The sequence below is a fragment of the Metopolophium dirhodum genome, chromosome 1, assembly GCF_019925205.1.
Source record: "Metopolophium dirhodum isolate CAU chromosome 1, ASM1992520v1, whole genome shotgun sequence".
NCBI classification, from domain to species: Eukaryota; Metazoa; Arthropoda; class Insecta; order Hemiptera; family Aphididae; genus Metopolophium; species Metopolophium dirhodum.
Window position 1 is genome coordinate 119,439,805 of NC_083560.1, and position 23,609 is coordinate 119,463,413.

Below are 23,609 nucleotides of genomic sequence, written 5' to 3' on the forward strand. Positions count from 1 at the left end.
TCAAGCAAAATATGGGTATGTGAAATATAAAAAATTAAAAATGCTCATATCTCGCTTGAAAATTAAAATACCGAATAAAAGCCAACGCTTAATCACAGATAATGTTATTATCTAAAAAATTGATAATTAGGTAGTCAAATCACTCATTAAAACTAACAGCACACTATTGAAACTAGTGAACGAAAATTTGTTATGTCGTACGTGTGTAAGATAGAGACAACAAATGCATGGATAGCATCCTCTTAATGACGTGTTATTAAAGGGCCCGGTTATCTTAAACGATTTTATACATTACTTTATACATTACATATGTTATTATACATTACTTCGCGATTTCGAACTCATAATTACGTTTGAACGACCGACATAGATAAAAATGTACCAACAAATATTAATGACAGATAAACTAGGTACGCGATTATTAAAGAATATTATGGCGCACGGACCCTAATCAAAATTTGCTTGTTTTACCAGTGGCGTAATTAGGAATTTAGTTTGGGGGGGGATATACGTTTTTAGCAAACATGAATGGTCATTATCAATACTTTGATCAAAATGTAAACAGTAAAAAAAAAGTTTTGGGGGGATCCATCCTCCTAATTACGCTTCTGTTTTACCCCATATTACAATTATTGCACAAGATCAGCAACCTTTTTGATGGTCCTTGAAGGTTTCATAAAGATGGGACTTTTATTGAAGGATTTATGTTTTTTTATGTGTTTTTCAAATTCATATTATAATGAAAACCTTCAAATAAAAGTCTTTATGAAACATTCAAGGATCGAAGCAGAAACGTCCGTAGACCAGTTCCCAGTTTTTAAAAGTTTATTAACTCAATTATTAAATGGGTAAATGCAAGGCTGGGCATTAACGAGTTAAAAAGTTAATTTAATTTTAACTTATTGTTTTATTTCTGTTATAAATGTTATTAAGGTACTTACATCGTCTTCTTTAAAATTTTCAATTCTGTGCAAATTTTGTACCATCTTTAAATATATATATAAATATAAATAGATCAACATTTTTGAAAAACCTTTTTGAAATAGTATGATGTGTGATGTCTGACACGTCAACAGCTATGTATGGTCGTTACAAAAAAAATATATATGGTGTCCTAGCTCTCGACACCCACACACATAAACACGTTGAAAGACAGTGGTACCATAACATGCCCCTTTTCTTTTTTAAATAATTAATGACACAAAATGAGACATAATGACAATGGATATCTGACATAAGAACAGCTATGTGTGGTCATTAATTTTAAGAAGCCTCATATAGGCCTCACATAGGCTTTTTTGTTATTGTAATTTTGAAACGAGTATAATCATTTTAAAAAATTAAAATTTATTTGCAGAGTAGTGGTCCGACATTTCAGAGTAGTGAGTACCCCTGTCCCTTGTGCTACTTTACTTAAAATACTTAAAAGTTATAAGTTGTAACTGCTAACTACTAATTTGTAATTTGAGTCATTTGTAGGGATAAAAAAATATATATATTTATAAATTAAAAAACATGAAAATTGTAAGAAAGATAATTTTTCAAAAGTGTTGTTTTATTATGTAAACAGAATATTTTTAAAAAAAATAGTGTTAATCAGTTTATAACTGTGTAAGTAATTATAATTATCACCTAGTTTATTTTTATAAATAATTTATAAAATATAAAGTAGTTGTCGTCCCATTCAAGTGTATAAAAAATTGCGTACATAATGTCCCTTAGAATCTCATGAGTTTGATAAATAAAACATAAAATGTATTGAAATCATTAATATTACATAAGGGTATAAGACTAAATGTTTTCATGGTATATAAATATATAATTTAATATATTAGTTAAATTAAAATAATGTTATAATATCTTGATATTACTGTATCAGTCTCATTGATTGAAGGAATTTTTAATTCATCAAAATAAGTTATGGTTTTGACTCAATTTATACATTATATAATATTTTACTTCTTTTTTTATTAAAATCAATTCTTAAGTAAAAGAAAAAAATAAACATTGAAGTCTTACATCTAAATCCCTATTTTTATTTCTTATCAAGAACAAATAATAAAAAGTATAAATTAACAAACAATAAATATTACAAATTCAGTCAATATTGGTTGTTCTATAACTATTATTCTCTACTAGTATAAAAATAACTGTTTTGACTATACTAGGTACTTGATATCAAGTTAAATTTATACAGACACAAAAATAATACAACCATTCAACAGATAACATTTAAAACAAATTAAACATTATAAATAATAACTTTTGGCGTCAATACAAATGTAGAAAACATACTTTAATAATAATATACAAGACGGATTTAAGATATACATGTACATAATATTATAAATACATTAAAAAATATTATTAAGTAGTACTTTATTTTCATCATGGGTACTACTGTGTATAGTCATTTATTAAAGCTCATAAAATAAAATTTGTTACACACGGGCAGTGTTTTTTTTCTTTTTCTGTTGATTTGATGGCTTTGGATATATTTTTTCATATCGGAAACTAGGTGGTGGTATAGCACTAATTTTTAAATGTTTTTTCATAGTACCAGAAAGTCCTGATGAAATGTTTGGAAACTGCTTAGCATATGCAAAAGCAAACTCTCTGGCAACAAATGCATATAGTTCATTTTCCATTTGCCAAACAGTTGATTCATGAAATTTTTGTATCGTCTTCCGAGAGACAGGATATTTCTTAGCGGTCTTTCTTAGATGTGACTTGGAGCCTACGAATTATTATATAATATAGTACATACAACAATACATCATACATGGAACTGAAATTCATACACAGTAAATAAAAGTTATTCTTGTCGTATGCGGTCTACCGCAAACTTGTCATCTATTACGCATCTACCGAATGACGAAAGCAATGATTACACTTTATCCTAATTAAAGTTGTTAGCCAAAAATTTTAATTTAAATATCCAGTCAAAGTAATACTATTGTACATTTTTAAAGGAATATAGACTTATTCAAAATGATAATCCTTCTAGTCCTTCTTGTGGACACTGGCTTTCAAAAGAAAAATTTTGTACTCTCACATAAAGTTGAGAGAATTAAGACTTCATACAGTTATAAAAAAAAAATGCATGGTACATCACCATCTTTACAGTCATCATATTTATCAGAACGATGGTGCCGTCAGAAAAATTATAAAAAGTACACATTTAAATATTTTTTGATAATTATTATTTTATAAATAATTTTAATAATTATAATATTTTATATATTTGAAATGTTAATAATGTAAAACAAATAATAAAAATAAATTAAAGTATTTATAATTAAATAATTAGATAATAGACTGTGATTTTTACATTTGTATATTACTGAATGATTTTTTACTAGATAAAAATAAGTATTTATATATTAAATTTTGCATTTTTTTTAAATTTTTACCTATTATTTCTACATTTATGTATTTATTGATATTTTAATTAAGGCTGTTGAAAGGGGTCAGATTTAGACAATATTCTATATCTAACGTGAGTGCTGCATGATTGTAAACATTAGGGGGTGCATGAGTATCCTGAACGCGTTATGTAATTAAAGATAAACTACAGCTATGATTCTTGGGAATCCGTAACGTACATAAGCGCAGTCACACGTCACTAGATTTTGCGATCAAAATAGTTTAAACTAGTGGTCCCTATTACATGTGTAATTCGTGTATTTTTGATATATGTGTATTAGTTCTCAACACTAAAGTTTCATATGTATAAGTTTGTGTTATTTAAGTAAATGTGTAAATATAATTATGTCATAAATAAAAGTTTATACATTTATAACTTATATGATATATTATATATGTTAAAAACATAATTTATTTAAAGTTCTGAAATTAATGACTTTATGGTCACGATAATTTAACTTTAGATTTAAAAAAGTTAAATAATCGCTTTTTTAAGACAAAATGAATTCAACAATTTAATTAGTCTAATCAAACAAATTGTTAGGTTAGGTATATTGTTTATAAATATAATTTTTATTTGAGGAACATTAATTTCAGGAATCAATTACACGTGAACATTAAGTATACTAACTTTGTGTACATTTGTATTTTAGCAACATGTCTAAAATTGTTACCTCTAGTTTCAACTCTCATGTGACCATAAGTCTCAAAAAGACCAAGAAAAATTCACCCAATACCAAAAGCCTGATTTTAATTTTGAAAACATATTTGAATTCTTAATTCTCTTTTCTAGGTTATATAGGAAATTGATTCTCGATTTGTTGTATTGTTTAATTAATTTTCTTTTTTTATTCAAAATTCACTGTTATTTTAATGTTAATAATATAAAAAAAATGAATTTCCTACAAAATACAGACAAGAAGCAAAGAAATTCAAATATTTTTTCAAAATTAAATTGGACTTCTGGCAGTATATTTTTTTCTTCCGTTTATTGGTCTAACCACAAAAAAAATACACACTTTCAACAACCTTAAATATAAAAAAACACAGGGTATACTGCGTATGACGTATAGAAATGTGCGGTACACCACATACAACCAAAATACCTAATAAAATATAGACCATGTATACATACTGTGTTTGAAATGTTCAGAAGCATTGCGAAACATCCCACCAGGAATCACGAGTTCAAGCATCTGTAGATATTCTCCCATTTGTTCGGTGACTCCAACTAAAGTGTATTTTTCAAGAACATTACGTTTCGCCTGTCGCAATGCCCACTCACTTCCTGGAATCCTATGAAACATTATTTTTTATGACACACAGTAAACTTAAAAGACGTTGGGAATAATAAATGAACATTTTTATTTGAAAAAATTTGTGATAAATTCACATTAGTAAAGCATCAGTTTAATGATAAAAAATAATATTATACAAACCAGCAGTCGGCTGATTGACCGCATAGGAAAGGAATTTGTAACCACAGAAGATTTGCTTGACAATCTGATCCACCACGCTCAACGCACTCATCAAATGTTGTCGATGAGTCCATATGCTTTTTGCGCACTAGATGTGGTCTATAATCATCACCGTACCGTAGGAAATAGTAATACGAAACCAACCTATCCAAAGGTTTGCGTAACAATTGAACATAATATGGCTTCTTGTACCCATATCTTAAAATTAAATCAATAAGTGTAACTAAAACATAATATTTATATCTTCAGAAGTAGATTTAAATATTACCTCTCAAAATCAATATATGCAAAATGGCCATGATAAAATGCGGGCCGCATCCAACGTGTAGTATTGTCAATGAACCGGAACTGAAAGATAATAATTGTTAATTTAAATACCAAGTTTTAGATGGTTATGGCAGGGTTTCCTGAATAAGGTTATAGCAGTATGATCTATACCTGATCGTAGATGGAAAGCAAATGTGAGTTGCCCGTAACATTGACATGAAGGACCCGAAATGCATTATAGGAATGCAGGTCATAGGCCACATTGACAAAACTTGTGGATCCGGTCTTGGGCACCCTATTGTAGATTACCAGAGGCTTTTGTTCTTCTAGAATCATGACAGAGTTTTGGTGGTATTGTGAGGCGGATGAATCTGTGATATACACATATCGATAGTGACTCACGTGGATGTGAAAAATCACACTATTACCATGACAAAATAGATATGGTATAACAGCAACAATTTTACAATAATTTTCTATGGAAGCTCACTACTTATTATATCATCTATTTACTTGTAGTTCCTTGCAAAGAATTATGACAGACAGAGTGTGCAGTGGTATACCCAGATGTGTATGACAGAATAGCTGGCATACCTATCTATTTTGTCATGAGTACCTATGGCTATTGGCTATTATATTGTAATAGGTATACTGGTATAGAAGTATGTACACTTACCAAAACGCTGATAATTACTATCGCCACTTGCCAACTTGGCTACAGCTACTTGAATTTGAAAATGTTGTTCACGTAACAATGCGTGGTATGCAATCATTGCACCCAATACTACTAAAATTCCTAGTATCACAAGTACAAGTAGGTACACATGTACCATTTTCTGATGTCTGACCCTGAAAAACATTGTGGTAATAGAGTGGACAGTGTTTAAATTGTTTTTGCTGTCTATGTAGTCTCAACAGTAGTGAGGGGGTAGCAATTGTTAATTTTGTAGTGTGAACACAGTGACATGGTTATCCGCCTCCATCACTTCAATCGACAAACTTCCAGAAAACAACTATAAACACAATAGTAAAATATTAAGAGATTGTAAATACTTACTGCTGAATAGTAAAAACATGTATTTTAAAATGTGTAAATAGCGGTATTCATAAAAGTAAGTAAAAATTAGATAAATAAAAAAAAAATTACACTTACTCACCATTTGTTGAAGTATCCCCTACGTCCAACAACAATAATAATACGATCGTCATAGATACAAATCTAGTGAGGATTGTAGAGTGGTGTAGATAGTTTGAGTCTTGATCCCGTTTGGTTAACTCGTGCGCTATTGTTATAAATTGTTTCTACTTGAAAATAGCAATAATTAAAAATCGTGTCGGTCAGCAAAGAAAATCGTTTACTTACTGGTAATTAAACATAAAGTAAAATTGTTATTATTAGTTTATTGCTGCGGACGGACGGCTGTAGTGATAAAAATAATAAATGTATTATTGCGTAAGCTGTAGGTATTTAATATTTACATATGTCTAGGTATGATTTAAATATTTAGTGCGGAAATGCAAAAATGAATAGTTAATAGTTATTGTTTGTAACGACAACGGTGATACGGCGTCGGCGGCATTGATAACGTCGATCGCAGCAGAATGCATTCAACTGTATAGTATAGATATCAGTGGCGGGATATTACTATACAGATAATAAAGAAATGCCATAGATCATGATATCCCTTAGATCATAATATACTCATAGATAATATAAGAATGATCATATCATATGTAGTATAATATGATATAAGGCCTTACCCATGATAGGCCATAGATAATATAGATTTCTTTCAATTACATGATATTTTTTAAATTATAATCTGTGAGAAAAAAAGAGGTACTTAGTTTTGAAGCCGAAGTGCCAGTATTGTCGTACCGTTTACTCAGCACCACGGTTTAAAATATATTCTATCTAGAATCTATCTAGAATGCTATCTCAAACAGTGCTAATCACTGTGCGATAACAATATTATACATTTTGGAATCATAATAATAATAATAAATCTGTGCATGAGCCATGAATATCACGGTTGTATATAGATCGTGATGAATATGAATCGACAAGATAGCCAACACCAGGACGTCCTGGCGACCGGCAATTTACGACGTCGCTAGCGCTTATCGCTTTGACTTGGACGTGCTCGCCGATATCACAGATAATAATAATAATATTAAACCAGATGAAATCTATATATCACAACATTTCATCTATTCTGTGATAAAACTTTATATTAGTGGTGACTGGTGGTACTGATGTGAGGTATATTTGAGCTATAGAATTTGTCATTTTGATTTGCAATTTGCTTACATTTTTGAGGGCATGTCCCGAATAGGGAGTGCACTATCTGTTTTTATATGCTCTGCGATATTATGTTATTTGGATTATTATGTTTTTTCAATCATTGTAAATTGTCATATTATACTCGTACTATGTAGAGCTCAGATTTTAAGCACTAAAAAGTGTCAAATATGCGATATAATATGCAGTCAAAATCGTGAAAATATGCAAGAAAAAAAACTTGGAATTATGTAATATGGTAAAAAATTCACAAATTAATAAGTAGTTTATAAATGCATGACTCAAAAATAATTTAAAACTTTAAAATGTATTATTTAATATTATTAAAATGAATAGGTAATCACTTAGTGCCTACAAAATGTATTATTAAATTGTATACATTTTTTTTTAAATTTCGCTTCCATATGCTATCAATTTTGAATTTTGTGAAAATATGCAGAAATATGCAATACCATTAAATAATATACAGTAATATACCAAAAATATTCACCATTAGCTTCAAACTGTAACAATTTGTAAAGATCACTGACAAAAATCTAAAAAATGTGAAAAGGAAAACATCTGCGCTCTACTCTTATGTATATGTATAATACCAAAATCAAGTGTCAACTAATTCCCACCTACAAGGTCTACAACTCTTCGGATGAAAGAAAATATTAAATCAATATAATCATGTTGTTGTTCAACATAAATCATTATTTATTAGCATGATTAGTTGCCCCACTTAGTTCTCCCAAATTTCTACCAAGTCCCCCCAATTTAAAAGTTAGAACTTAGTACTGAATATATATCAGTAAAAAAAAATGTAGCCATTTGTCTACTATGCTTATAAGTTACTAAATACACTAAATTGTATACAATCATATCACGCAAAAGCTTTCAGCCACAATAGTGTTCTAAATTGATAATTTAAGGAGTGCCGATATTCTGTGAGTTTAGTAACAAAATTCGAGAAGTAAAAATTGCTACATTTATTGATGTGACCAAACTTCATAGCAGAGGATGTCTTCATTAAATATTTTTCGTGAACCAGAGTAAAAATTATTTGATTTAATTGTAAGAATTTACTGGAGAAGCTAGTGCATATCTAGCTATAAATTAGCTCCCCATAGCCATGCCAACGCCCAACAGCGACCTAATATACCATATATTCTTTAGCGCCCGATAAGCAATTAATTAACAGAAGGAACTCCAAACTAGTAAGTATATACTATAAAAACATAAATCAAAAATTCTTGAGAATAATAATTATTATAAAAGTAATTTACCATTATCTTATTACATTTGGTTAACAGACAACAGTAGAGGATAAATCACCAATCAATCACTATATAGGGATCACCAATTCATACTGTTTGAGGGCCACTTTAGGAATTCAGGAAATTTTTGGGGGCCACCAAAATTGTATAAAAATGTTTATCCAAAGAAAGTAAAGGTAAAATAAAATAATGTAATTTATTATTCAAATTAATAAAAACCCAATTTAATTCTTCGTCAAAAAAGAAATTTTCTTGTCTGCGGGGTCTTTGAAGATCCCTGATGTAGATGATACAGACTTTCTTGAGGTTGGTCAAAATGCCTCTTTCAAAAACTTTTTTTTTTTCTAAAAATGTTCTAATAAGCGATTAGTAACAATAATTTAATTTTAAATACTTTTGTTTTCATGCAAGTTGGTAATTTCACTGACAGCCCTAAAAAATGTGGACTATTACTTAACGCTTAAATTTAACCATTTATTTATTTATAATAATTACAGGCGAAAGTCCAATATACAGATGCATACTATCAGAGGACAGAGACTTTTTCAAATTTAATACATTTTTAATTTGTGTTTTTTAACACTTCATTCAAATTTTAAAAACTATAAATCTAAATATTGTGGTGTTTAGCAATAATTCAAACCTTTTTACCCAAAAAATCCATACAATCATACTAGGAAAGAGAAAATAATTTTGTAAATACCAAGCATTCAATTAATAATGATACAATTTTTAATAAAATATTTAATAAAGATTAATAAATAATAATAATAATAATTAAATAATTTAGAACATTAAAGAGACAAAAAAAAATATTTGATTTTTTATTCAAGTAATTCAATAATGAAAGTATAACAAAATATTATCCATTGTTGGTTTTAAATTTTCATGGTTTTACATTGGTTTATAAGTACATAATACATAATACTATGTTATAAACTTATAAAATATTTTCAAAAGAAAATACAAATTATACATTATAAATAACTATAATATTACACTATCAATAATTTAGTTAAAGTTAAGTCAATACTTATTGTCTTAAAATAAATTATATGTATTTTATTAATTGCTTTTTTGCCAAATTGCATATCAGTGATTATAATGAAGTGATGTCTTAATTTCCCCTAACTAAAGACTAGAAGGAACATTAGTAGTATTTAATAGTACACAATGATTGAGGATAATGTTAACTACTGTTATACATTTTTGTAGAAAATAATTTATAAATTACAAAACTGAGAAAAAGGTAATTATCAGTCATCAATAAATAACATAAATTCAGTAACAACAACACAATTTATGAATTATACTACCATTAATGGTGTAAAACAACATAAAAACTAAATATAATTTAAGTTAAATTATAATATAAATATCACAAGTGTAATACTTAATAATAATAACAATATAATAACAATAGTTTTTTTTATAGTTTTAGATTTTAGTGTTTTGTACTTCTCTTAGAAAACGCTACAGTCATGAAGACTGCAACAATATTAGCTACCCAAAAGACTTATAATGTTAGTAAAGTAATTATTAAATCTTTCATGCGTCCATTAATTTAATATAAGGATATGGATGGTGATGATTATGGAGTTCGGTGGTCAATGGTACAGCAGACCTTCTAGGATAAATAACAAATAGAGCCAGTTGTATGACAGAAAGCATACATCCAACAGCATTTGGGTACTGTAACAAAAATAAATTCATCAATGATAGACTATGTACAAAATGAAATAAGACACATTGATAGTTAATTGTATTATAAGAAACGTTCACCATTATCACATAACTTATATTATTTTTCTGGTGATATTAATAAAATAATTAATTTTTTTAAATGTGAGTAACGCTATGCTGTAAAGCAATTCTTTTTGAGAAGTGATTCTGATCAAATAATGTGTGTCAGCCTATATTACTAAGTATATTTAATGGTATTATTGTGATTAAAGTAATTTATTTTATTATTAGGCATTTGTTCTACAGTAGGTTAAATTCATTTTTGCCAAAAAAATTGCATTTGAAAGTGTCATTATGTATATAGAATATAGTAATTTACTTTAAAGGTCAAGTACCCATAAATAATATTTTTAAATTACAACAGAATAACAAAAAAAGTTATTGTTTAAATATCTGATTTTATAAATATTTGAACTAAAATAGCATTAAAAAAATTTGTTATATATTTTTTGGTTAGAGAATAATATTGTTAAGAGAATCCTTGTTTTAAATTTTAAATTCTTGCCTATAAAATTCATACTGTAATATAAAGGTGAGCAAAAACATCGAAGTTTTTTTTCGATACATTGATATTTTTACATCAACTTTTAGTCTTTGATGTATCGAAAAAAATATTGATTTTTTTTTCAAATATACCTTTTTTTTTTAAAATACTTGAATTTATATTTAAAAAAAAAAATATTTAATTGGAAACATAGTACAGTAAAACCTCATTAATCCGGACAGTCGTTTAATAACACATAAATGCGTAGTTTGAGACGCAAACTTAAATAAACATGAAAAGGAATTCAACAAATTTCTCATAATATATGAATGTGATCGCAAATATTTCTACAAAATACCAAAACAAATTGTCAATCACGTTATCCAATTGTTAATTACATAATAGATATTCTTAATTCTATCATACATACATGTATTTTGGTTATTTTGTTTTACAACCTATAGCCCCAATTAGTCCGGATTATTGAGGTTCTACTCTACATACTATAGCCGGGGACACGTAAAGTGGCGTGTGACCTCGACTGTACCCCAACCCACACCCAGCCAACGATCGGTGGTTCTCAACATGCAGCGTATTTCGCGCGCTCAGCGTAACATTTTGTGCATTGTACACATCATAAAAAAAATAAGGTTACTGTTTCTATTCTATGGCTTTCAGGTTGTTTGTTGTATAGACCTGTTATATAGGTCTATGGTTTGTTGCAGCTGTTATTTTCCCTTGCATTGTGTTGGAAAGAGGGGTTGTTTTTATACTAAATGTACAATGAAATACCATAGCATGTACCTACCTTTAGTAGCTCGCAAGTGGTTGACGAGTAAGTACATTCGTGTGTTAACTGTTTAGTGTTGTATTGCCTGTGCGTTTTAGTAATTTATTTACTGTGCTGTTATTTTGTAATTTTTTAAAATGTCTTTTAATGATAAAGATATTCATAGTCAATCTAAAAAAATTATACATAGCGTGAATATATTTTTAAAAAATTTATCTAAAAAAACTGATTTAACGCCAGACTTATTTAAATTATTCAATTGCAAGACTATGAAAAAGAAGTTCAACTAATTTCGACTTTAATTAGGTAAATTAAAATTGTATATATAATGTTGTTTATAGTATTTTGTAAAAATAATAATTTGTAAATATAAAACATAAACATATAAAATGATAATATGTTTTTAAATTAAATTTTTTATATTAATAGTACGATTTTGTTGTTTTGGTTTTTATTATTATAAATAATATGAAAATATTTTTAAAAAAGCGCGGCAATTAGTATTGGCCGTTTAAGAACCCATTAGACGATTTAACCGCTTGGATCGCGTCGGTCACATGCCACTTTTCGTGTCCCTGACTATAACATGTAAGGCCCATGTAAATCTATGAGAAAAATATAACCTTAATTTCCAAATTATTTTGCCCATCTCCAACGTAATACAACCAAAAATATATTTAATATATTTAATATATTTTGACTTTAAAATTATTATTTATTTAAACAATAATCTAACTAATAATAATCATAAATTACCATAATAAACTTGTCACGTAACATTCGGCCATAAACCAACCACTGAGCAGAAACAAGGAATGTCATTACAATCAACGGCAATGGCATTGACTCTGTATTTTTAGTTCTTATCACATGAATCTATAATAATTATAAATAAGGAAATAATCATTAACAATTAGTTTTGTTACATAGTTCTATAATGATATTTTTTAACAATGCATATATTATGTACAATTATATTGTAAGTCTCAACACTCACTAAATTTGAAAATGGTGCTGCAAAAAACAACATAGTAGTCAGAGAACATAAAAGCCCAACACGGTCTATAGCATCATTAGTGGTTGAGGAGATGATTGATGTGTCTGCTATATCCAAAGGTGTTACTGCCACCACCTCCACTGTTTCATGCAGATGTAATTCTGCGGATGACAGAGTTTTTGAATGCTTTCGATTTACATTTGTGTAAGTAATATACACAATCCATGCAATGACGGCAATAGCTGATACTACATAGTGTATAACTCGTTTCTAAATACCAAGAGCAAACATATTATTAAATAAATCAATAGTTAAAAAGTGAAACATTATAATTTAAAACCAATCAGTAAACCTATTCAATAATAACAAAAAATAGGTAGGGCAGATTTTATGAAAAATAAAATTATCCTAGTACCAGTGGCGTATCCATTGGGGGAGGAGGTCATAGAGATAGTGACCCCTTGAATTTAACAAAGCCTAAAGAAAATGATGGAAATTTTTGTTCATTGTTGAGATTTTGTGCTAATAGTGGTGATGTAGCATTAAAAACGCACTTAGAAACCTGTTCTAAAAATGCTTCCTATACAAGTCCAATGATTACTAATGAAATAATTTCAACGTGTAGGGACGTTTTTTTAAAAAAAATAGTCAATAAAATTAATGAAGCAAAATGTTTTTTGATATTAGCAAATGAAACATCTGATATTTCTGGTATCGAACAATTTTCGGTAGCGGTGTCGTATGCTATCTACGCACTGAATACTAGTGTCGTATGCTATCTACAAATACCTTCTAGGAGATCGTCAACCTAGTGAAGAAATTGTAGAATCAGGATCTAGCAGTTCTGATACTGATACTGAATTAACTAATCGAAATTACGGTGTACGCGTACAAAGGCCGTGGGTGTTTGGAATGTGTTGTAGACGTGATAATATAGTAGAACGTCGATTGTTTATCGTTCAAAAAAGAGACCGCGCCACTTTGCTTCCAATTATTAAAAGAGAAATTGAGCCAGAGACGACCATTTTTTACAGCTGTTTAAACGATCATGGCTATATCCACAATACCGTAAATCATAAAATTAATTTCATTGATCCACAAACAGGAGCTGAAACTCAAACTATGGAATGTTATTGGCGACATATAAGGGTGAAATATGGTTTAAAATTGTATGGTGCCACTAATTTGCTGGAAAGGCAGCTTAAAGAAGAATGGTGACGCTCCATAAACACAACAAATACGTTCGAAACATTTTTTATTGATATGAAAAATACTTTTCAACTTTAATTGTGCGTAGATAGCATACGACATAATTTATACGTAAATAGCAATGTGTAGATAACATTCAGTGCGTAGATAGGATACGACACCGCTACCCAATTTTCTTTGTGTGCAAGGTATTTTAATAATGATCAAATTAATGAAGATTTCCTACTGTTTGTTCTGCTAACTTTGCTTGATTTGATTGGGATAGATTACAATTACATGATTGGCAAAGGGTATGATGGTGCTGCCGCAATGAGTGGTGTCCACGTTTATGTCCAAGAAAAATGTCCACTAGCAATATATGTACAAAAGTAGTCTGAATCTTGCTATTTCTGATGCATGTAATATTACTTCAATAAGAAACTGTTTAGGAAGTGTTGAGTCGATTTATAATTTTTTTAACTCGCCAAAAAGACAAAATATTTTAACTACATCTATTCAAAATATTGTACCTATTTCATATCATACAAAATAAAAACAATTATGTCCAACACGTTGGGTGTAGCGCCACGACTCAGTAATAATTTACCTAGAGTTACAAGATGCTGTGATTGATGCTCTAGAAAAAATAAGCAGTTGGTCCAATAAAAATATATCTTCATCAGCAAATCAATTGCATTTTGTGATTAATAACTTTGAATTCCAGATTACTATACATATAATATCAACAGTATTTGCTGATAGTTTACCACAAAGTAACTTTTACAAACACCTGTATTTGATTTATCTCATGTTATTAATATGGCTGATAATTCTATAAATGTTTTATAAGAAATGAGAAAAAATGTTGAAAATGATTTTAAATTAATATTTAAAAGAGCAGAAATATTTTGTAAGAATTCTAATATCAATATTTCTTTGCCTCGTCGTGTTGGTAAACAAGTACATTGAGATAATACACCTGTTACCACGCTTGAGGAATATTACAGAGTTATAATATTTATTCCATATTTTGATAATTTTATAACAATGATAACTGATAAGTGATCGTTTAAAACTAATAAATTGATGAATTTAACTTTTACGATATATGTTATATTTTTACAATAAAAATAAATATCCGATACCACAAAGTAAAGTATGGTAAGTTAAAATTTGCTGAAGCCCCCCCCCCCCCCCCCCCCATAAAAAGTTCCTGGCTACGCCACTGCCTAGTACTATCAATTATAATTTAACTATTTGAGAAAGATGTAAAAAAATATTATTAATTTATTTTATAATTTAACTCGGATTAATAAATAAAGTATTTTTGCATATTTTATTTTAATATACGTTCATCAAAAAAACAATGTACTAATATATTATCAGAAAAACTCCACACATTGATCAACTAGTGATACAGCAATACCATTACAGTGATGGAAATGTACACCTCTCGCAGGACTTAATCGATTTGAATTTATTTATTGAAACATTTTTTTAAACAGCATAAAATCCCCAATAAGACAATAACATTTCCAAAAACAACAACAATCTTTTAATCTCAGTTCTGTGGGTCAGTTGGGTATTTGAATGTACACTAGTGTTGTACAAACTTCTTGTACGTGTCTTATTTTAGATGTTATTTATTCTATCATTAATTAAATTATAAGAAAAAATGTTAAGTGTTTAATTACTTGCATATTTTGTGATTTTTTAGGACCTCAAATATGTAAATTGTATAAACTTATTTGTTGGTTTGAAATGGTTTAACATCTCAACTATCAATATTTTAGAAAGTTGATTTTTAAATAACTTACTTTTTTAGAAGTGTATCTATAGTATAGCCATGTGTATATAGCAAATAGCAAACAGCCAAAAGCATTCACTGACACTAATGTGCTGTTGGCCAATATCATACCATAATACAGCCACAATGAACACCTAAAATATTTTAGTACAATAATATTAATTTTTAATAGGAATACTGATTGCACAATAGTAATTAGTAGGTATTCCATTAAATATTTTATTTTAGTAGTTTTGTAACCATTATAATAAATTTGATAATTCGAAAATAATATTCACACATAGTAATTATGTAGGAAGCAAAACTGTAGTCAACAAATGAATCTATTTACAACAGTAACAAAGTTGTATTTAATAAGTTAAAATATGAAATAACTTACGATAGAAATCCAGTGACAAATGGTACAACAGACTCGTTCGATACTTTGCCTTTCTTCATGAAGTTAGCACATATCAAACTGTAATGCAATAATATCTGTGTAAATATTGTAATATAATAATATGTTTATAAGCAACTTGTCGATTATGAAGTGCAGTTAACAAAACAGTATATAATACAAAGACTTCAGCAACAACCCAACAAGTTTAGATTACTTCTTATGTACTGTGTACTTATTAACCGTACTATAATATTATTGTACTCACAATCCGGACAAGAACTGGACGCACGTGCATGCTGAAGCGGAAACACGCAGCGCATACTCAAAGTCATACCCGTTCATCATGGACACAACAGTTGATACACTGATTGAGTTGACGACTAGGGTCTGACGTGCCAGTACTCTGTACTACTGCGTTCCGGCAGCGATACTGGCCGTCGTGTTGACGCACACTGAGAAAAACAGATTGACGACGAACTTTGAAGCCCAAGTGGCGATGGCGGTGACGGCAGTATGCAGCGATATGCGGATCTACTAAATAACAGTAACGATTTTCCTACGTAAAAACAACGACAGCTCCACGTCATTACGGCGTACAACGAAACAGATTATAACGCGGATCGTACGGCGCGTGCGTTATACATCGAGACCAGTTGCCGGAGGCAGTAAAAAATACGGTACAATGCTGTGTGCAAATTTCAACAATTGTGATTTATGATATTAGGTATGGTACACAAAATAATATTACGTTTAATGTAAGCTGTGCTAATATTGAAACGGTCGAATTGCATTACGTGTTTGTTTGTACTGAAAAACAATGATAACGACGAGAACCATAACAACGGCGATACCGAAAATACAACGAAATACTTTGCCACATATAAAAGTGACCGTCACCTATAAAATAATAATATATTATCACTCATTGGTATCAGAATGCCGACTGCCGAGTGCCGATGATATTGTAATGTAGTTGTTTTGGTTCTATACGTCCCTTATCATTTTTCGGAGAAATGCTTATCACTCTGTATCATAGAAATTCTATGAAACATATTATTTATATTTTATAGACACGGATACAATATGATTAACTAAGTTAAGTCCGTGTTTATAGACATATTATATTATTATGATGTAAAATTACCGGTAATTTTATTATTATGTCACTTGAATAGTTGGGTAAATTACCGGTAATATTACTTTTATATTGTAAGTAATATTAAGAAATTTATTTTTTAGTAGCATATTGATTTTTATATGTAACTTTTTTGAGTAAACTACTGGCAATATTACTTGTTTATGGTAGGTACCTATTGGTTATTATGGTAATACTGGGAAATTATTATCCATTACCAAATCGAAAAAATAAATTGTAATAGATAGGTATTATTAAAATTATAAAACACCTATAAGGCCATAAGTCATAACCAGGGCTAGGATTTGTATGCAATAAAAAACGGTAAAATATGCATTTTATTTACCAAAATATGCAAAAATATGCATTTAAATTTTTATAAGATAAACACAAAAATATAGTTACAAAAAAAATATTTTTTTGTTGAAATACATCAGTGATTAGCTGTTCGTCTTTAGGGTCACGTTACCAGTTTTTTCAAATTTTTCACAATTCTATAAAATTTGAAAATTACATTTTATATTTTAGTTGCCACTTCAAGACTTTTACACTAATCTACTACCTGATACCTATTTAGGGGGCGGGGGGGGTTGATAGGGTGTAATATATCGAAAAAAAAACGACTTTACGGGAATAACGCTCAAGCTTTGTAGAATTGTCGGATTCTGATGACTTTTTTTTATCTGAAAGAAGAAGACTTCCTACAGCCCACACCAATCTCTGATTTTGTATTTTATTTCAAATAATTGTATTACAAAATTTGTAAAAAAATGCTTTTTATCTTGTATTTTTTTAGACATATTATAAAGTTAGAGAATGAAATATTGAAAAACAGAGATCGATGCGGGCTGTAGAATATTTCTCTCTAGCAATTAAATAAAAAATTATGAAATTTGGTTGATTCTATAAGGTGGTATCATTATTCCCGCAGAATATATTTTTGAGGACAAAATGGCATCGGCATCGGGCGTCTTAATATAATATAATTGAGAAAAAAAAATAATTTAGAAATACATTTTATAATTCACATTCACTACGAGTGTTACATGCTACGATCACATATTTTTTCAAATTTTCGAAAATGAATGTCAAATTATTTAATCTTTTATCGCCAGGTTACCATAGGATTGTATTTATAAAAATAAAATTTATGTTTGACAAAAAACCAAGTATTATGAAATTTACCATAAAACATTTATTTTTCGCATTCTTATAATCAAAATGTACAATAATATTCATTTTATTCAATATATGCAATAATATGCATTTCATCCAAAATATGCAAAAACATGCAAAATAAAAATACCACCATTTATCTCATCATGAGGTGATTTGTGGACATTACTGACGAAATCAATAATCAGAAGTCGCAAAAAAAAACATGCTTTTGCATATAAATCCTAGCCCTGGTCATAACCTATGGCTACACTGACCTCTAAACTTCAATTTTTTGTAAGAAAATTCATACTATGTATATTTTGATTTTTGTTTCTCATTTTATAATAAATAATAATACAATGAATTAATTTAAAAAAGCAATAAGTAAATATTAAAATAAGTCATATGATTTAATATGAATAAAAAAATTAAATTACTCGTAAAGTAGTAAAGATATTTATATTTATTACTTTACCGATAATATTACTTAGGTACTTTATAATATATCTACTTTTCCAAAACAATATCTCCGATTTACATCACTAATTATACTAGCTGAATTACCTGTAATGTAAAAACATAAGATTGTTGAATAATTATAATATTATATATATAAATAAATATAAAAATATATAAGTACATGTATAACACTATAATAATTTGCCATTAATGTTTAGGAAAAGCATAACATGGGAAGTAATTTAATTTCTTAAGTTTTAATATAAATATACGGAAGACATTTTCATACGAGAAAACTGCAAATATTTCACCCAAAACAAAAAATTGATAAGCAAATGAAAATTGCAATGAATTTGTAATATTATTATAGAATTTCTTATAATAACTATATTCATTGTATCTTTTTTGTTGTTAAGTATTATTTGTATTTTTAATTTTTCAAAAGATCGACAAAGCAAAATAAAGTTGACCATGACTAAAATATACAGGTTGAGGTAAATACAACCCTACTTTATCCAATGTTTGACACTGCGATTTGTTTATTATCATAGCAAAAGCTATTCTTATCGAAAATTGACGTATAGCAAATGAAAAGGGAAGAGTAGAATACTAGAATCTGACGGGGTCAAATAAATTCTACGCTGCCCAGTTGCTTGGCCAGTTATGGATTCTAAGTCTAAAGAATGGTCATATACATATACATAACATATTTCGTTAAATAAATCTTGTATCATTCATTACATTCAACATTGGATACTACATTTAAATTTCTAAAAAGTATTACGATAGTACCTTGCTTTAAGACCAAATTGTGCGGACGAATCTAAAAACTCTGTAGGAAACTGAAAATGGTCACAGTCTTCTGATACTGAGTTACGCAAAAACGTAAAAACGCATTTTCTTGCCCTGACAGCATACTTTTATTATATCACTTGATAATAATAACGATGGTTTTATTTCAATCGAATATTCGTCCGTGTCAGGATTTATTAGTGAATATTCTCCACATGATATCAGAAATAGTGTTTTTATTATGGTTAAAAAATGTCGACGAAGACGATAACGCAGCAGCATGTGGCGTGCGTGCACAACGTAATATTGTATACGCCAAGCAGTAACGCACATCGCCGGCGACGACGACGCAGCGGTATACTTCATAATATGCACATCAACTATGGTATTATCATGGTACTGCACTACTGCAGTTCATGAATACGTCATGATAAAGAATCATGCTGCAGTCTCAGATATAATGATATACCATATTACTATAATAATACTATTGTAGTATATATCTGTAATCTGTGGCTGCAGTAGACATAGCGTGTGGGCGTTGTAAAGATGTGTGTGTGCGCACGGCCATCAACACGCGTCGCTCCTACGCCCTACGAAACTACACGGACAACTAAATATTTCCGTAAACTATTTTAATTGACACATTTTCTCATTAGACGGCTCATCTGAAAAGTGGCGTAGCCAGGGGGGGGCTAAGCGTCTATAGCTCCCCATTGACTGTGTTGACCTTAGAATTTTATCAAGATTAATAAAAAATAAAAAGTGTAAATAAAATATATATTGTATTTGAATACTAGCCTGGCTAACCCCCCGTGCATAATTCCTGGCTACGCCACTGCATCTGCACACTAAGTATAGGTAGGTACTAGCGTTTTAAATAAAAATCATGAAAATCGGTCGAGTAGAACTTCAGCTGATATAGGCTGTGATATAAAGGATATATAATTTATAAAGATATAAAGTTAAAGATAAAGATTATATCAATTAACAATAATTATACCTATATCTATGAAGTATTCAAATATCTATGATACAAACAGGGGCGTGCCGAGGAGGTTTTTATTGGGGGGCCAAAGTTAGTTTAAATATGTTGTTTAAATATGAACTCCAAACGCTCAAAAAAATTGAATTTGTCTTTCTTGAAGACATTTTTTTTTTTTGATAAAGGTAGACAAATTTAAGAGGAATCTTGTATTACATTTTCAAATCTTAAATTTAAAAAGAAAATTTTTAATGAATTTCTAACTCAAAATAATTTGCAAATTTTCGTAATTTTTACGTATTTTTATGTTGTTTTTCCCGGCGCTTTTGAAAACTATTGAGAATTTTAAATTTTGACCTCCTCAATGCACCAACAATATTCACTTTCCCATCGAAAAAGATACTGAAGTTGAAAATCGAAGCATTATTTCAACTACTTATCGTGTACTCACACACAAAAAAAAAAAGACAACTTCATTGTAAAATCAATATACATTCATCGCTCCGCTCAGAATCTATTCTTATTTTTCCGATAATAGACAATAGGTATAATTGATTATTCTAGTCCAGACAGTGTTGGAATATAATAATATTAGTATATTCACTATATTCTAATAACCTTAATTCTAGTCAATATCAGTATATCACTATCACAATCGTATATAAATTATCAGTTGGCCATTATGTACAGTTATTGAGTTATTGAGTTTCATAAATGTAAAATGGCCAACTGAAAAGTGAAGAAGCCAATTATTGGGGGGGGGGGGGTATTATAACCACACTACTCCCCCCCCCACCACTATATTCTCCCCTGGATACAAAACGTACAATGGTACCTATAGGTATTATGATTAGGTAACGGATTTATTTTCAAATGTATATAAGTATTGGGATAAGCTATTTGACATTTGATGAGTTTTATCCCCGATTAGATAATTCTTATTAAAATATTAAATAACACTACTTTTATAGTTTTATTTTGCATATTTTGCAAATTTAATACATATTTATCATTTTATAGTGCATAATATTTTTGTTTCATGTTATATTTTCACAACCACTACCACATATATTTATCATTTATCAAATTACTTATGAAAGTGGGTAATAATTTACTTATTATTAAATAATAATATAGACTATGGGTCTACAATAGTTTTAATGATAAAATTACGACCGGTCGTCAATGATAAGACATCCAGTGCAATAAAGTAAAATATGAATTAAATTTTTTTTTTATTAAAGTATAATAAGAATTTTATTGGTGAAGAACGAAGTGCAGACGATGAAATATCATTTTTAATAATTATACTTTTTACATAATATTGTAATGTAGCATATTAAGTACAGTTTTTTTAAAAGCATATTTAGAGGATTTTTTGTGGATATAAATCCGTTCCCTAATTATCTTTATTATTTATTATGAAAATTATACTATTATAATTTACCTAACAGTACAAACCCGTAGTGATGGTATGAATACTTTTCTTGAACGTCACCGTGCTTACTCAACACAGCTGCCGATAAAATATGACAATCTGCAATCACAGAATTTTTTTAATGATTTTTTCTGACACACAAACGTATTCCCACTCCACTCTTGGATTATAGTCTATAGTAGGGATTGGGAATTCGTCCACGCAGACCAAACCTTACGGACTGTTTTATCAGCTGAACTGTGTCGGCTATACTGTACTGTCTACTGTATACTGTACTATATCTAAATTTTTTACTTTCTTAAGACTCCATAATATACTCAGAAACGATATGTAAAAACAAATAAATCCGGATTTCCATGATAATATACCAAATAAATCATTTTATATTAATGCACAATTTTTATTGTAAATAATAATTTTAAAATTTTGCGTGTAAATATTTAAGTAATAATACTTCCTAACTAATATTTATTTGTAATATTGGTAATTTGTAATAATAATTGTTTCTAAAAATAAAAACAATCAATTGCCTATGTAACAATTTTTTTAATTGTTGTGTTAAGCTTTTACATCAAATTATAGTACCTATAAAAATTAATAATATTAACAATTTTTAATTTTAAAGGAAACATTTTTAGATTCTGAGTGGAATGATGAATGTATTGATTTTACAATGATGTGTGTTTTTTTTTTTTTTTTTTTTTTTTTTTAATTTTCTATTTAATTTTTTATTTTTGTGTTTGTCATCAGTTCATCACCTTTTAGGACAGTAAAAGTGCCTGGATTTTCTTCACCAATAACTTTTCTGATAGGAAAGTGAATCTAGTTGGTACTTTGGGGGAGTCAACTGCAACAATTTTTATAATTGCATTTCCTATACACCATAACATTTTCCAAATATTTTAACTTTTTTTGGGCTGTTTACGGACATTTTCAGTTTCCATTTTTTTTAGTTTTTTTTTTCTATAAATATCAATAAAATTTTATCTGTTGGGTAAAAAAGCTTGAAAATTTAATAGAAGGCTCCTAACCTAAGATTTTTTCAAAGGCAAATGAAAAAAATTAAAAATCCTTAGTCACAGTTTTTTTTTTATAAGCATAATAAGCAAAGTTCAAATTTTGACAAAATACGGAAAAATCATGAAAATTAGCAAATTATTTTGAGTTGAGAATTCATAAACATTTTTCTTTTTAAATTTAAGATTTGAAAATGTAATATAAGATTACTCATAAGTTTGTCTACCTTTATCAAAAAAAAAATGTCTACAAGAAAGTCAAATTAATTTTTATGAGCGTCTGAAATTTATATTTTTAAAACATTACATATTTACTCGATTTCTCGTGTAACAGTTATCTTATTTTATTGTAATTAAAAAAAAAATGACTGTAGATACTTGAAAATTTCACTGAATGTTTATATTAGCATTTTCTATACACTATACAATTTTGAAAATATTTTGACTCTTTTTGAGCTGTTTACGGACATAGTCAGTTTTAAATATTTTTAGTTTTTTTTCTATAA

At 28.7% G+C, this 23,609-nt stretch overlaps 3 protein-coding genes across 8 annotated transcripts in view; 1 reads left to right on the plus strand and 2 right to left on the minus strand.

Annotated features, from left to right (window-relative positions):
• Nucleotides 1-1,555: 1,555 nt before the first annotated feature.
• On the minus strand, nt 1,556-7,009 carry LOC132936675 (heparin sulfate O-sulfotransferase). 6 transcript variants are annotated; one of them, XM_061003443.1, is made up of 8 exons: nt 6,535-7,009; nt 6,329-6,454; nt 5,848-6,184; nt 5,343-5,542; nt 5,173-5,252; nt 4,866-5,102; nt 4,562-4,722; nt 1,556-2,737 (listed from the first exon to the last, which is right to left on the minus strand). In XM_061003443.1, the coding sequence occupies exons 3-8, from the start codon at nt 6,029-6,031 to the stop codon at nt 2,442-2,444; spliced, it is 1,158 nt and encodes a 385-aa protein (XP_060859426.1). In that variant the 5' UTR covers nt 6,032-6,184; nt 6,329-6,454; nt 6,535-7,009; the 3' UTR covers nt 1,556-2,441. The 6 variants fall into 6 exon arrangements, with proteins under 6 accessions (XP_060859426.1, XP_060859425.1, XP_060859424.1 ...); XM_061003442.1 differs by having other exon boundaries at nt 6,325-6,454; XM_061003441.1 differs by having other exon boundaries at nt 6,329-6,473.
• A 2,530-nt stretch (nt 7,010-9,539) lies between these two features.
• On the minus strand, nt 9,540-17,058 carry LOC132936167 (sugar transporter SWEET1-like). Its single transcript, XM_061002857.1, has 6 exons — nt 16,386-17,058; nt 16,121-16,198; nt 15,752-15,875; nt 12,747-13,016; nt 12,506-12,625; nt 9,540-10,424 (listed from the first exon to the last, which is right to left on the minus strand). Exons 1-6 carry the CDS (start codon nt 16,463-16,465, stop codon nt 10,281-10,283), a joined length of 816 nt encoding a protein of 271 aa, XP_060858840.1. The 5' UTR covers nt 16,466-17,058; the 3' UTR covers nt 9,540-10,280.
• The window catches only part of LOC132936166 (uncharacterized), a 35,593-nt gene continuing 24,025 nt past the window's right edge, over nt 12,042-23,609 (plus strand). The window contains exon 1 of the mRNA XM_061002856.1: nt 12,042-12,055. The gene's annotated coding sequence lies outside the window, so the exon portion shown is untranslated. The remainder of the gene's footprint in view (nt 12,056-23,609) is intronic.

What these genes read in the sequence shown, in the direction of transcription:
- LOC132936675 (XM_061003443.1), bottom strand. Translation starts at nt 6,031, where the DNA reads ATGTTTTTCAGGGTCAGACATCAGAAAATGGTACATGTGTACCTACTT. An exon ending in GGTCAATCAGCCGACTGCTG is followed by an intron (nt 4,723 to 4,865) that starts GTTTGTATAATA and finishes AATGTTTCATAG; the next exon opens with GATTCCAGGAAGTGAGTGGG. An exon ending in TTCTGAACATTTCAAACACA is followed by an intron (nt 2,738 to 4,561) that starts GTATGTATACAT and finishes AATAATTCGTAG; the next exon opens with GCTCCAAGTCACATCTAAGA.
- LOC132936167 (XM_061002857.1), bottom strand. Translation starts at nt 16,465, where the DNA reads ATGATGAACGGGTATGACTTTGAGTATGCGCTGCGTGTTTCCGCTTCA. An exon ending in TTTGTCACTGGATTTCTATC is followed by an intron (nt 15,876 to 16,120) that starts GTAAGTTATTTC and finishes AAAATATTTTAG; the next exon opens with GTGTTCATTGTGGCTGTATT. An exon ending in TACGTGACAAGTTTATTATG is followed by an intron (nt 10,425 to 12,505) that starts GTAATTTATGAT and finishes TTTTTGTTACAG; the next exon opens with TACCCAAATGCTGTTGGATG.